The sequence below is a fragment of the Coregonus clupeaformis genome, chromosome 6 (assembly GCF_020615455.1).
Source record: "Coregonus clupeaformis isolate EN_2021a chromosome 6, ASM2061545v1, whole genome shotgun sequence".
In the NCBI taxonomy this organism is placed as follows: domain Eukaryota; kingdom Metazoa; phylum Chordata; class Actinopteri; order Salmoniformes; family Salmonidae; genus Coregonus; species Coregonus clupeaformis.
The window spans coordinates 26851060-26865435 of record NC_059197.1 but is presented as its reverse complement, the minus strand read 5'-3'; the positions used below and the strand labels follow the sequence as shown (position 1 = coordinate 26865435).

At 46.2% G+C, this 14376-nt stretch overlaps 1 protein-coding gene across 3 annotated transcripts in view; it reads right to left on the bottom strand.

The window, feature by feature from the left end:
• Positions 1–724: 724 nt before the first annotated feature.
• The window catches only part of LOC121567569 (alpha-2-macroglobulin-like), a 40990-nt gene continuing 27338 nt past the window's right edge, over positions 725–14376 (bottom strand). For 2 of the 3 annotated variants that reach the window (XM_045219684.1, XM_045219691.1), the window contains exons 19-36: positions 13873–14098; positions 13572–13698; positions 13322–13443; positions 13177–13228; positions 11734–11817; positions 11416–11592; positions 10551–10626; positions 10183–10339; positions 9961–10035; positions 9393–9555; positions 8908–9098; positions 8407–8622; positions 7801–7925; positions 2090–2180; positions 1458–1526; positions 1187–1294; positions 999–1073; positions 725–839 (exon numbers count right to left, since the gene is read on the bottom strand). In XM_045219684.1, coding sequence (XP_045075619.1) covers positions 1226–1294; positions 1458–1526; positions 2090–2180; positions 7801–7925; positions 8407–8622; positions 8908–9098; positions 9393–9555; positions 9961–10035; positions 10183–10339; positions 10551–10626; positions 11416–11592; positions 11734–11817; positions 13177–13228; positions 13322–13443; positions 13572–13698; positions 13873–14098 — 2020 coding nt within the window. In that variant the 3' untranslated portion in view covers positions 725–839; positions 999–1073; positions 1187–1225. Of the gene's footprint in view, positions 840–998; positions 1074–1186; positions 1295–1457; positions 1527–2089; positions 2465–7696; positions 7707–7800; positions 7926–8406; positions 8623–8907; positions 9099–9392; positions 9556–9960; positions 10036–10182; positions 10340–10550; positions 10627–11415; positions 11593–11733; positions 11818–13176; positions 13229–13321; positions 13444–13571; positions 13699–13872; positions 14099–14376 lie in introns of those variants that run through there. The other variant, XM_045219694.1, reaches the window with a different exon arrangement.

Genomic DNA, 14376 nt, shown 5'->3' with positions numbered 1-14376 from the left:
TTTGATATATTTGTTAATATATTTAGTGAGCTGTGTTGTCAACAACAGGGCTCTATAGTATCTGTTTGTGTTATCTCGATTGTTCTGTTACTCTTTCTCTAAATGGATTTGTGAGATGTTTTCGATTACATCTTTCCATGCTCAATTAGCTCAATAAATTATTAGGAGATATTCATAATGGGGATTATAGCCAGGACTCATTATGGGTATGATCAGGACAGGACGCATCCCCTTGTAAGATATTTGTTGATGGGATTTAGAGTGAGTGGATTTCCTGGATCCCATTCCCTGATGAGATATAAGAGAACCACACCTTGATTATTACTACAGGGGCCCATGATGATTACAGATGGAGGAAGAACAAAGCTGAGAACCAAAAGCTTTGAGCAAAATTGAGAAAGAACATTTACACACCTTCGTACAGTTGGCAACACCGATTAACAGCACATTGCAGCTCTCTGGAACTTAACAAAAACAATTTGTAGATCTTTTATGTTTACTGGACTCCCAATTACATATTGCTCATAAGTCTTCCCAAGTACCCCCTGTTGGATAGGCCATTTACATCCATGGGTACTAGTTCCCCAGGAAGAGACTTACTGTCTTACATAAAGCCTTTCAATATTCCCCTTGTCTCCTGAGCCTACACCTCGGAACTCATTTCTTGCCATAGTGTGACATCAAAACCTACACGCAAAAACGATCTGGAAAAAATGCTCAAGAATAGAGTTTTAATGAAAAACTTTAATTCCAGTAAGTTACATCCTTTACTTGAGATCTTGAAAGATGCCTCAAGGGTTGCATGTGTGACCTCTGTTAATGTCATTTTCTTCTTACATCTGCAGAGCGGCAAATACAATGAATAGGGCCATGTAAATAATTATCAAATAACAAATTGGCCAGCATTTAGGTAAAATGAATAAAGGAATATTGACCCAGTTAACTAAATGATGTATATCACATATAGTATATGGGTCAGGCCAGCTATATAAAATTACCAATAATTCCAGATAGTTCACCAGCTTGTAACCCCTACTTGCAAGGGAAGACATATTCTGTCTCTGCCTGGTCACCTGAATAAAACCAAAAATACAGGTAAGTCTCACTAAATGAACACAAGTTAACTAAATGTTACTAAAAAGCAGAGGGAAAAATACATCTTGGGGAAAGTTAAATATAAACTTACTTGGCTGGTAGTAGTCATAGATCTTGACCACTGCAGGCTTTAGATTCTGTACTGGGAGCTCCTGTATGATGTCCAGGGTGTGGTTGAAAGGTAGGAATAGTGACGTAACTGTTGGGAGAAAAAATAAGCATTTTGGTTACAAGTATTTAAACCCTCCAAGCAGAAGTGTAATTTCAGCTTTGCTGACTTTGAAGGACATTCCACACAAATTAATTCCATTACATTGAGTGTTATGTGCACTGTTTCAAACTGATGGATGGTTTGGTCTCACCTCTCTCAAGTACATTAACACATGGTCATCTTTAGTATCGACACGATCCACTAGAAGTGAACCTCTCAGCTGTGAAGACAAGCCATTCACTGATCATTCATATTGCATCGACAATGTTGTAACTTTAATGGGTTACAGAGATAATGTTTACAGTTAATTCATTGAGCTGTATGTAAATATATTTTTATTTTACAGTTATTTACATAATGTATGTACAATAGTAATTGTATTAGAATTCACGTGATGGAGATTGAATGAACTACAGTATGTACATATTTCTGTTGTATTGGTTAGTATTGGATTACGCTATTGACTGCAAATAACAGAATGCCTTGCGACAGGAAGTAACAAAAATGGGAACGCGCCAGTTATGTACAAGTGACAAGTGATTATCCTAGCAACTTTCTTTTATTGTTTTTTAGAATCTAACGTGGCAAAATGTAACGTGAACCAGTATTATTACTAAAAATAAGCTTTCATCTTACAACCGACGTCCCGAGTCATTACTTTGAAGATAGTTATTCTATAGACAAAAAAGGTCAGTATCAGAAAGGTTCGCAGATGAGAGGCAAGAGCTACATGGAGAAAGGTCATAGGTAACACCATAAACGTATGTTATTTAAAAAACTCACCCTCCCCAAAGACTCTGGGTCTGAGGCAAAACCAGACAGCATTTTCAAATCCACTATAATCATATTGGTGGTCAGCTCCTTTCCATGATATCTGTGAAAGCAAAGAGATGCCTGTGATATCAAAGTTAACTAGTTTGATTATTTTAGCCATAAGAAGACCAGGTTGCCTGATATGTTTTCAAACTGTTACTGATCCAAGCCTAGGTACAAACCAGTGGAGGCTGCTGAGGGGAGGACGGCTCATAATAATGGCTGGAATGGTATTGCATCAAACAGCTAGAAACCATGTGTTTGATGCATTTGATACAATTCCACCAACCTCCTGTGGTAAAAACTAGAAGTTAAAAAACCAATAGGAAACCAAGTAATTTGGGCCAAGTGTCACGGTTAACTAAGCCAGAACCCAGAAGCAGACCAGGACACGGTACGTGAGACAAAGGTGAGTGTTTATTAATAGAGTCCGAGTGAAGCTGAATAATCCAGGGAACAGAGCGGGTGGCGTGGATGGGTTGTTGAGGGTGCAGTGGTTGGTCCGGTACTGGCTCGGCAGCCGCCGACCATCAGGCAGAGGTTGGGTGAAGGTTCCGGGTGAGAGACTGCAGACAGAACAAAACGGAGGTCAGTACACAGCAAGTCAAAAAGGTGCAAAACAACAAAACTAACACTACTGGCTCAGAGACTGATACGCTGACAACATACTGTTCATGGCTAACGATCCGGCAGGAACTGGATGTTGGGCCAGAGCCTAAGAAGGGTGATGATCAGGACCAGGTGTGCAGATTGCTGATGGGATGCAGGTGCGGAAAACCAGAGCGCTCCCCGGAGCGTTCCCGAACCCTCGGGAAACTGGAGAATACGAGCAGGAACACTAGTCACCAGACAGGACCCGACTCAGACAGCCGGGATCGTCACAGTACCCCCCCTCCGACGAACGCCACCGGGCGGACTTCCCGGAGCGCCAGGATGGAGGCGGTAGAAGTCACTGATGAGGTCTGCGTCTAGGACCTGTCGCCGCGGAATCCAACTCCTCTCTTCAGGACCATACCCCTCCCAGTCCACGAGATACTGGAAACCCCGGCCCCGCCGTCTGGAATCCATGATGCGACGCACCGTGTAGGCAGGACCACCTCCGATCATCCGAGGAGGAGGAGGAGGAGGCGGAGGAGGCAACAGAGGACTGAGGAAGACAGGCTTGAGGCAGGAGACATGAAAGGTGGGATGGACTCTGAGCGTCCTCGGTAGTTTGAGTCGAACTGCCACTGGATTGATCACCTTCTCCACCACAAACGGACCAATGAACTTCGGTAACAACTTCCTAGACTCAGTCCGTAACGGAAGATCCCGTGTGGCCAACCAAACCCTATCTCCGATGGTATAGGTGGGAGCGGGAATCCGGCGACGATTCGCCTGGAGCTGATACCGGTCCGAAACTCTAAGGAGTGCCTTTCTGGCCCGATGCCAGGTCCGGTGGCAACGCCGAATATGGGCCTGAACAGAAGGCACTGAGAGCTCCTTCTCCTGAGAAGGAAACAGGGGAGGTTGGTAGCCATACAGGCACTGGAAGGGAGACATCCCAGTGGCAGATGTAGGAAGAGTATTGTGGGCATACTCAACCCAAGGCAACTGAGAGACCCAGGAGGTGGGGTTGGAAGAGACCAGACAGCGTAGCGTTGATTCCATCTTCTGGTTGGCTCTCTCCGCCTGACCATTGGATTGGGGGTGAAAACCAGATGTGAGACTGACCGTAGCTCCAATGGCCAAACAGAAGGACTTCCAGACAGCAGAGGTAAACTGAGGGCCACGGTCGGAAACGATATCACTGGGCAAACCGTGGACCCTGAAAACCTCCCCTAACCAGGATCTCGGACGTCTCCGAGGCAGAGGGAAGCTTGGCAATTGGCACAAAGTGGGCGAACTTGCTGAATCTGTCCACGATAGTCAGAACGACCGTGTTCCCCTCAGAAGCGGGCAACCCCGTGACGAAGTCCAGGGCCAGATGCGACCATGGTCGCCGGGGAATAGGAAGGGGGTGAAGTAGTCCAGAGCTGGGCCGATTGGTACTCTTATTCTGCGCACACACTGGACAGGCAGCAACAAAACCCCGAGTATCCTCGGCCATGGCAGGCCACCAAAAACGTCTGCGAAGAAACGCCATAGTCCGAGCCACGCCAGGGTGACAAGCCATCTTGCTGGCGTGGGACCATTTGAGGACAGCAGGACGAACCGACTCAGGCACAAACAACCGACCGGGTGGACCGTTACCGGGACCGGGCTGAGTCCGAAGGGCCGCCAGCACCTCCTCCTCAATCTTCCACATAACTGCTCCCACGACGCAGTTCCGGGGGAGGATTGTCTCGGTCTTGGACCCACTCTCCTCCGTCTTGGAGAACATCCGGGACAAGGCGTCCGCCTTGCCGTTCTTAGATCCAGGTCGGAACGTCAGGGCAAACTTGAATCGTCCGAAAAACAACGCCCACCTGGCCTGACGGGAGTTGAGACGTTTAGCCGATTGCACGTAAGCAAGATTCTTGTGGTCCGTCCAGACAATAAACGGTTGCTCCGCCCCCTCCAACCAGTGGCGCCACTCCTCCAAGGCAAGTTTCACCGCGAGAAGCTCCCGGTTACCCACATCGTAATTCCTCTCCGCAGGCGAAAGGCGACGAGAGTAGTAGGCGCAGGGATGGAGTTTACTGTCCGTGGAGCATCGCTGCGACAGGATGGCGCCAACTCCCACATCAGACGCGTCCCACTTCAACGACGAACTGACGGGCCGTGTCCGGTTGAGAGAGAATCGGTGCGTTGGTGAATCGCCTCTTCAAATCCAGAAACGCTCGATCCGCCTCCGGATTCCACTTGAAGGTCCTGATGCTGGAAGTCAAGGCAGTTAACGGAGCGGCCACACGGCTGTAATCCCGGATGAATCTGCGGTAGAAATTCGCAAACCCCAAAAATCTCTGGAGCTGCAATCTCGTACCGGGCTGGGCCCATTCCAGAACCGCTCTAACCTTCTCCTGGTCCATCCTAATCTCTCCCCTGGAGATGATGTACCCGAGAAAGGATGTCGTGTGGGCGTGAAACTCGCACTTCTCGGCCTTCACAAACAGGCGATTCTCCAACAAATCGCTGCAGAACCTGCCGGACATGCTGGACGTGGTCGGAAGGTTCCTTCGAGAAGATCAGAATGTCATCCAGGTAACCAAACACAAAGAGACCGATCATATCTCTCAGGACGTCGTTCACCATACTCTGGAATACCGCTGGAGCATTGGTCAGTCCAAACGGCATCACCTGATACTCGAAGTGACCCATCGGTGTATTGAAACCCGTCAACCACTCGTCCCCCTCTCTGATCCGGACCAGGTGATACGCATTGCGTAGGTCTAGCTTGGTGAACACCGTAGCACCCTGTAAGGAGTCGAAGGCAGAACTCATCAAGGGCAGGGGATACTTGTTCTTGACCGTGATGTCATTCAACCCCCGATAATCAATACACGGTCGAAGAGAGCCATCCTTCTTACCCACAAAGAAGAATCCTGCCCCCAGGGGTGATGACGAGGGACGAACGAGACCAGCAGCTAGGGACTCCTTGATGTAGGTCTCCAACGCCTCACGTTCAGGTCGGGAGATACTGTATAACCTTCCCTTGGGGTAGACAGCTCCAGGGACCAGGTTGATGGCACAATCATATGGTCGGTGGGGAGGGGAGTGACAGAGCCTTCTGCTTACTGAAAACTTCCCCCAAATCGTGATATGTCTCGGGAACCAGGGACAAATCTGGGGGTTTAGCCTCAATCACCTGACTGGGAACCGAATGGGGGCAGGCAGTCTTGAGACAGTTAGCATGACAATCAAGGCTCCAACTCGTTACCTTGCCCGTCACCCAATCGAACGTGGGATTGTGTTCCTTCAGCCAGGGGTATCCAAGGACCAGAGGAACATGGGAAGACGGCAGAATGAAGAATGAAATCATCTCAGAATGATTCCCCGACAACCGCATCTTAACCGGTTCAGTCCTCATCGTGATACGTGCCAGACTACTGCCGTTCAGAGTGGTAGCTTCAATGGCTTCCGGCAATTGCTCCTTGGAAAGCCCCAGCTGTTCCACCAACTCGGCATCTAGAAAGCTTCCATCGGCACCTGAATCGATAAAAGCGTTAATCGCTAAGCTCTGATTCCTGTTCATAAGGGTAGCCGGAAACGGGGTCTGACAGAGGTATTGAGAGGTCGAAACTGGCTCGCTAAAAGTCCTCCCAACTTTAGCGAGCCGCGCAGTTTGACGACCCGACTGGATCCTGAGAAGCTGATCGGTTGGACGGAACCCATTGCTTCTCCCTCCTTCGCTCTCGGACTCGATTATCCACCCGAATAGACAAAGCTACCAAGCTGTCCAGGTCACTAGGCTCGGATAGGAGATCAGCTCATCCTTGAGCTGCTCCGACAGACCCTGGTAAAAGGCCGCTTGCAGAGACTCCTCGTTCCACCCACTCTCCACAGCCAACGTCTTGAACTCGATCACGAAGTCGGCCACGCTGCGAGTTCCTTGGCGAAGCGAAAACAGGCGCCTAGCTGCGTCCCTCCCTCGGACGGAATGGTCGAAGAGCTTCCTCATCTCGGCCGTGAACCCCTGGTATGAAGCCATGCAGGGATCCTGTCGTTCCCAAACGGCTGAAGCCCACTCCAGCGCTCGACCACGCAGCAACTCAATCACAAAGGCTATCCTAGCCTTGTCTGTGGCATAAGAGTAGGGCTGTAGATCGAACACTAGTCCACACTGCATAAGGAAGGAACGGCATCTTCCCAGCTCTCCCTCATACTTATCCGGCGTCGGAACCTTGGGCTCACGGATGGACACAGCTTCAGAAGCGGCAGGCGAGATGGGTGAAACCGGTAGTGGATCCTCCACCGGACACTTGCGTTGGTTCTGGACCTCCGTCAGACCGGTAGAAAGGTTCCGAACTGACAACGCGATCTCCTGTAGTACCGTGCTATGATGGCCCAACATCTTCTCCTGCTGGGTAATAGCATGGCGAACAGAGTCCAGGTCCGCTGGGTTCATTACTGGCCGGATCGTTCTGTCACGGTTAACTAAGCCAGAACCCAGAAGCAGACCAGGACACGGTACGTGAGACAAAGGTGAGTGTTTATTAATAGAGTCCGAGTGAAGCTGAATAATCCAGGGAACAGAGCGGGTGGCGTGGATGGGTTGTTGAGGGTGCAGTGGTTGGTCCGGTACTGGCTCGGCAGCCGCCGACCATCAGGCAGAGGTTGGGTGAAGGTTCGGGTGAGAGACTGCAGACAGAACAAAACGGAGGTCAGTACACAGCAAGTCAAAAAGGTGCAAAACAACAAAACTAACACTACTGGCTCAGAGACTGATACGCTGACAACATACTGTTCATGGCTAACGATCCGGCAGGAACTGGATGTTGGGCCAGAGCCTAAGAAGGGTGATGATCAGGACCAGGTGTGCAGATTGCTGATGGGATGCAGGTGCGGAAAACCAGAGCGCTCCCCGGAGCGTTCCCGAACCCTCGGGAAACTGGAGAATACGAGCAGGAACACTAGTCACCAGACAGGACCCGACTCAGACAGCCGGGATCGTCACACCAAGTCCATTCTGGAAGACATGCTCCATAATAACACTTTGGAGTGTCATTGATAAACGTATTCAAAGAATGCTTTTGTGAATGCAAATGGCCATTCATTCTTACTGAGATTGAAGTTTTAGCGTGACTCTGGGTCTCAAAGAGTTGCTGTTGCAGTCGACCTCTGGCTTCACCTTGATGCTGAGCGTTGTGCTGTCAGTAGGAGTAGGGATGTTGTAGTGGAGCGCCACCTGGGAAAGAAAAATAGAAAAAGTCAGGAGAGGCTTCTTCAATCAACAGTCTGGGCTCTGGATATCTGTATGATGGTTACTTCAATTCTTCAATTGTAACCATTGAGTCTTGAATAATATAACAATGGTTCTTGAGGAGTTACATTTCCCCAGCCCCATCCCTCAGCTCACAGGAGGTTGGTGGCACCTTAATTGGGGAGGACAGGCTCGTGGTAATGGCTGGAGCGGAATTAGTGGAATGGTAGCAAATACATCAAACACATGGTGTCCATGTGTTTGATGCTATTCCATTTACTGTGTTCCACCCATTATTATGTGCCGTCCTCCCCTCAGCAGCCTCCACTGCCTCAGTTGTATACCAAATCAAGTGGCACAGGGCTGCTGTTTTGCAGAAAAAACATTCCCAGACTGTAGCTTTAGTGATAGATTAAACCGTATTTTGGCAACATAGGATTGGGAGGAGAGATGTGTATTCACTGACCTGCACTGAGGCACAAGCACTGCCCTTCACTTCCACACTGTACTTCCCTTCTGTGTCCTGCAGCGCCCTTTCCTGGTAGAGAAGCTTGTTGTTTTGGTTAACTTCGAAAAGGTGCTGTCCCCCACTGGGAGACTGTACTGTCACTGTGCTGGTGCCCTCTCTACTGAACACCCTGGTGGAGTAGAGAGCTAGGGCCTGGAGGGCCACCACTGTGTCCTAAACACCAATAGAACACAGACAAATATGTTCAAAATGAATGAAGCTATCCCATTTTACAGAAAGGGTCGATTTTTACATTGGTCAGTCCCTAGAGTGACTATTTCCCATTTCCATCCATTATGATTTCTAGGCTCCATTTCAGTGGAAGTTAGACTCATCAGGCTTGAAATGACAAGAAGCACACACATGCCTGTGATCTGGTAAAAGTCAAGGTAATAATGCCTCATTACTAGTGCACAGCACAGGGTGCCATTTCGGAACAGAGGTGTTTTGGAAGTATACCTGTGTGGAGGAGAAGCCTCCGTAGGCGTTCTGCTGCCTCACCAGCCACCTGACGATGCGGGAGGCGTAGCCCAGGTCAGTGGTAGACAGAGGGGAGGCACTGAGGGAAGCCAGCAGAACGTAGGAGCTGATCTCCACTGCCAGGGAGGCTGAGGTCTCTAAGGAGGTCTGAGTCCAGTGCAGGAGACCCCCTGAGGGATGAGGAGCGCGCGTGCACACACACACACACACACACACAAACACACACAAACACACAGAGAGAAAAAATAGGGGCTAGCTTATTCATCAATATACAGGATACACAGTTCTTCTCTGACCCGCACAATGAATGTTTGGACAAAAACTGAGTTCAAATTGTATTTGTGTTCTATGAAATGCTTTGGTGTTTGATTGAGCCTATTTGGAGAGCCAGACTATTTACTCCATTGACTAACTCTATTAAGTCAAGACAGCACAAACAGATCTTGGACCAGGATATGTCTCACCCTCTTGTAATGCGATCGTGTCCAGGTGCTGCAGAAGCTGGGCCCGGGTCTCCATGTCCCCTGCCAGGGTAAAGGTGTAGGCCAGCAGAGCAGTAGTGTAGGTGTTGGACAAATCACTGGTGGAGTTCCTCAGGCAAGACAAGCTGCCATACACAACAGGATCCTGGAGCACAGAATAACAGAGCAACACGTTAAGAGACATGTTAGCCTGGTCCCAGATCTGTTTGTACTGGCATGACAATACAAACAGATCTGGGACTAGGCTACAGACATTCATGCTGAAGCACTTCTAGTTTTTCAGTTTACAGTAGTAACTAAGCCTACTCAGTTTTAACAGCACAATACCATTTAGATCTGCTTATGGTAACATATTCTTATACTTATTGCATAGGCTACTTTGAGAGAAAAACATTATTTAACTGTGAATTTTAAATACACAACTCATTACATTGTAGATGACAGTTGATGTAAGAGGTACACAACAGTCTTCATATAGGAGGCTAATTCAGTTGCCTGTAATGGACATTGTTGTAGTGAGAAACAATGGTTATGTGGAGATGCTACTTACCGACACTGACATGTTGAGCTCCAGCATTGAAGCAGTGATGTAGGCCGTCAGTGTGACTTCATCTGTCACCCCACCCTACAAAACAATGTCAAAATACTAAAACGTGTATAAACTGTATTTAGCCTGATACAATTCTGTTGAAATCATCATTCACTATTTTATGGCTGGTCTGACGAGACATACAACTACATCTTCTAATCAGTTTATTATCAATATAAATACCTTCATTCTGTTATTAAAGAGTTTCCCCAATCTGATGAAACAGCCATGTTTGCCTTGTCGACGTTCTAACCAAGTCTTGGCTTGCTCAATTTTTGCCGGGTCAATATAGATGAAAGACTGTGCTTTGCCAAAGGATCTCAAGACAAAAGCAGTCAGCCTGAGGAAAGAGAACTTGATTTGAATGTCCCGTCATAATACCCACATAAGGTTGTCATAAACATGACTTAGAGCTTGACATTACATGCAATGACAGCTTATTTTAACTTATGTCACATCCATGGTCTCTGTCAGAGACAATACCATAATACTTAATTGAAACAGACACAGTTATAATGTGTTTACCAGTAGGTGAAAAACACAATACTCACCAAGTGTTGCCCGAGCCTTGTCCAAATGTGCTGTATGCACCATCAAAATGCTTGTAGTTCAGCTGCCTTTGGTAACCTGTCGGCGTGTTTTTAGAGTGAACAACAAAGAGACCATGTGTTTTTTATAGTCACTGAGCATGTGCCCCAAATGGCACCCTATTCCCTATATAGTACACTACTTTTGCCAGGAAAAAATTAGTGCGCTATTTAGGGAATAGGCAGGGTTGGGTAGATTTCTTTCTAAAGGTAATCCGTTACAGTTACTAGTTGCCTGTCCAAAATTGTAATCAGTAACGTAACTTTTGGATTACCCAAACTCAGTAACGTAATCTGATTACTTTGTTACTTTTGGATTACTTTCCCCTTAAAAGGCATAGAAGAAGATAAAAAAGGATCCATCTAGAAAACAGAAATGTGTCAATGTGTTTTTTTTCAGCAAAGAAAAATTCTGAATTTAAAAGTTAGTAATAATCTAGTTTTTCAAAAGTATCTGTAATCTGATTACAATATTTTAGCTGGTAATGTAGCTGATTTTTTTGTAATCAGATTACATGGAACTGATTACCCTTGGGGTGCCATTTGGGATGCAGCCTCAATATTCTCTGATCAAATGATTTCAGTGGGGAAACATCTGGAAGTCCCTACATGTGTTGGGTCAGTGATGCTCTGTTGATAAGACACTGTGATGTCATCTATGCTGGAGTGCTATCATTTACATGATAGCAGGGTCGTAGGCACACTGTGGTGTTTTTTTTAAATTATTCAACGGAAACAAACAAAAGGGCTCTTATTGGACAAATCCAGCCCTGTTTTCTACAGTTTGGTGTCTAATCAATACGATCCATATTTTGAGGGACTCTGTTACCACTAGTGAGGAACTTGGTAGCCTTGTCTCGAATTGCTGGAGTGAGCTGCTCTGTGTTCCTCAGGTACTCCAGGATGTAGATATTGGGGGCTAGGAGGGCCATATTCTGCTCTCCACACCCATATGGCATCTGCAACAGTCCATCCAGGTTCTTGAGGGCCCGACCCAGGATGTCCCCTACAGAGAAACATGGGACTTCTGTAAGACTGTCCTCTATAGCAAACAGCAGCATTATCACTGGAGAAGGGTTGCTTTTCCCACCACTATGCCTATCTAAATTCACTACGCCTCTCTAAACAATACAATGGTTTATTTTACCCAGGACTGAGAGGGACATTCGATCAGATCCATCCACCACATTCTTGGGGAGTTGCAGTTCCACATCCTCTGTCAGAGCTTCTCCTGTGGACACAGATGATAAGATGAATGGAGATGATCAGTTCAACCAAAGTGATGTCATGACTCTCCTGGCTGAGGATCCAAAGGCCTCAGATCAGCTTGGCAAATGGCTGATAAAAACCAGACCCCATCTCACCCACAGAAGAGGAGAGAGGGGGGGCTGGGCCGGTTATGACACCTTAACACTCTGCCATAAATTAGAGAGGAGGGGGATCTCTCCCTTGCTCTCCAGTATTGGTAAAGGAATGTCTTTGTTCAAAATACTTTTGCCGCCAAAACCTTTTTGTCCAAAAGGTTAACATTGGAACATTATTTATATCATCCGAATGTTAAGAATGGTCAGTGGGGACCTAAAGAACAATCATGTTATATTCTTTATTATTTTGTGATGTCATTAAGGATGGTATCAATAAATAACTGTAACTCTGAAAATGTACACATTCTATCTATCAAGTTTACACCCAAATGTTGTATAAAATATATGATTAAAGATGAGAGTATTTTGGTGAAGATAGGAATGTGATTTTAGTCTTCTGATAAGATAATTGTTTTTCATATAAACTTTTGCCCAGTCAGTAACCACGCCCCAAGGGAGCACAGACATTGTGTTGGCGTGATGGAACGCCCCGTTTTTACGCAAGGATAAAAAGCCTTGGTAACAAAATGTACATTTAGATCAGAAAGCGTGGATCTGTGGCTCTCATTAACACCTTCCCCATAGGAGTGATTGGTTTCTACAGAGAGACGACAAACAAAGACAGACACGTAAATACATTGATGAATTTTTCTCCGAATGGGCGGTGGTTAGGGTGCTAAGAATTCTGATTAATGTGGAGCGTAGTTTCTAAATGTTATACGATAAGTTTGACTCTCTTTGTCCCTCTCTCCCGCCTTCTTTATCTATCCCTCCCTCTCCTTTGATAACCAAGCAGTCATGCTGTTGTTTGTCCGCTAGGGACCTTTTCTCATGTATTAAGTATGTATGTATTCTGTGTTATTATTTAGTTAGCTAGTAAATAATTAATTAAGCAAATTTGTGTATTGCTGACTCATAAGTAAGGTTGGGGTTCTTGCGGATCCAAGGATTATGCGACGTTCAGAATGAGACTGATATGAGGTAATGATTAATAAGTGACTGTTATCGATATTTAACATATGTATATTTTAGAGTTACATTCGGGAGATGGTAACTCTATAAACAACTTCTTCCGTGGTGCCCCAAATCCTAATGAGTTAATTGTTACATGATTAATTTAATCGAGTGACAATTAAACATAGTTAGTTGATTCAATAAATAACAGTCATCACATTAATGAAAGTCACTTCACTACATTGAACATTCAAAGTTCATGCATTACTGACCAGTTGGACATAGCAACCAGTTGTAGGTGTCGGTCTTCTCTGTTCCCTCCGCCTGAGAGGAGAGGAGATTATTTTCAGTCAAAGGCAGTTACACTAGATGGTATCTGTACAGCAGTAAGTTTCACCACAGCAGTAGACTACATACCTTCACCAGAAGGCTCTGTGTGACTGTGTCGATGCGTCCTCTCTCTGGTACATTCACAATTTCATTGTCACACGCAGCGTGGGACTGGACAGCCTCTGCACTAATGGACACATTCACAACCCCTACACACACATTGACAGACAGAGTGCAGCACAGGTTACACAACATCCAATACGGTGACTGAGAGTACACAACTCAGGTTGACATCCATTCAGCTGTTTGAACGGTTGAATGAAGACTGATGACTTACCCAGGACAGATGGTGCCATTGTCCAACTGAAGGTCTTTTGTCCATTGGCACACAAGCATGATGAGTACTGGACATCATTCAAGGGTGTGAGAGTATAGTCTAAGGAGTGAGCCGGAGTCACAGAAACCTGGCAAATAGGAACAATTTAAACAAAACATGGAAAACCCAAGAATGATACCCTGGATCTACATTAAAAAAATAATAAACAATGACTAGACAAACTGCAACAAAACACAAAATGTTATACAACTTCAGAAACTCATGAAACAACTCAAGAAACGATCATGATGCAGTGCCGTACCATGATGCACTTGGACAGGTAGTTGAACACAGTGGCCTTCAGCTCAAAGTGCTCTCCACGGATGATGGAGTAGGGCAGGGTGAGCTCTAGGAAGAAGGGCTGGAAGACAGTGATCTCCACCGGAGGAGCCAGACCGAAGCCACCAGGGGCCAGGCAGAATGCCTCTGTCTCCCAGGTGGTGATGGTGTCTGGGACTGTAAGGGGCATGTCTGCTGTTCCAGATTCCCTGTACAGAGGTCAGAGTTCAAACAGAAAGCCACTAAGTGAAAATAGAAAAGTTGAGCCAAAGGGGTAAATTGAGCCACACTTGTCTCTAGAAAACCATACACAAAATTCATAATTTGACCAAATATTTTGGAAGAGGTCATCATTTCATGGAGCCTGTAAAGGAAGAACCCACATGGAAAAAGTGGTAAGCAAATTAGGTTAAAAAAAAATGATTTTCACCAAGTCAAATTAATTGATTGTGTTAGAGGTTTCATGATCCTTGTATCTAAACCAAAG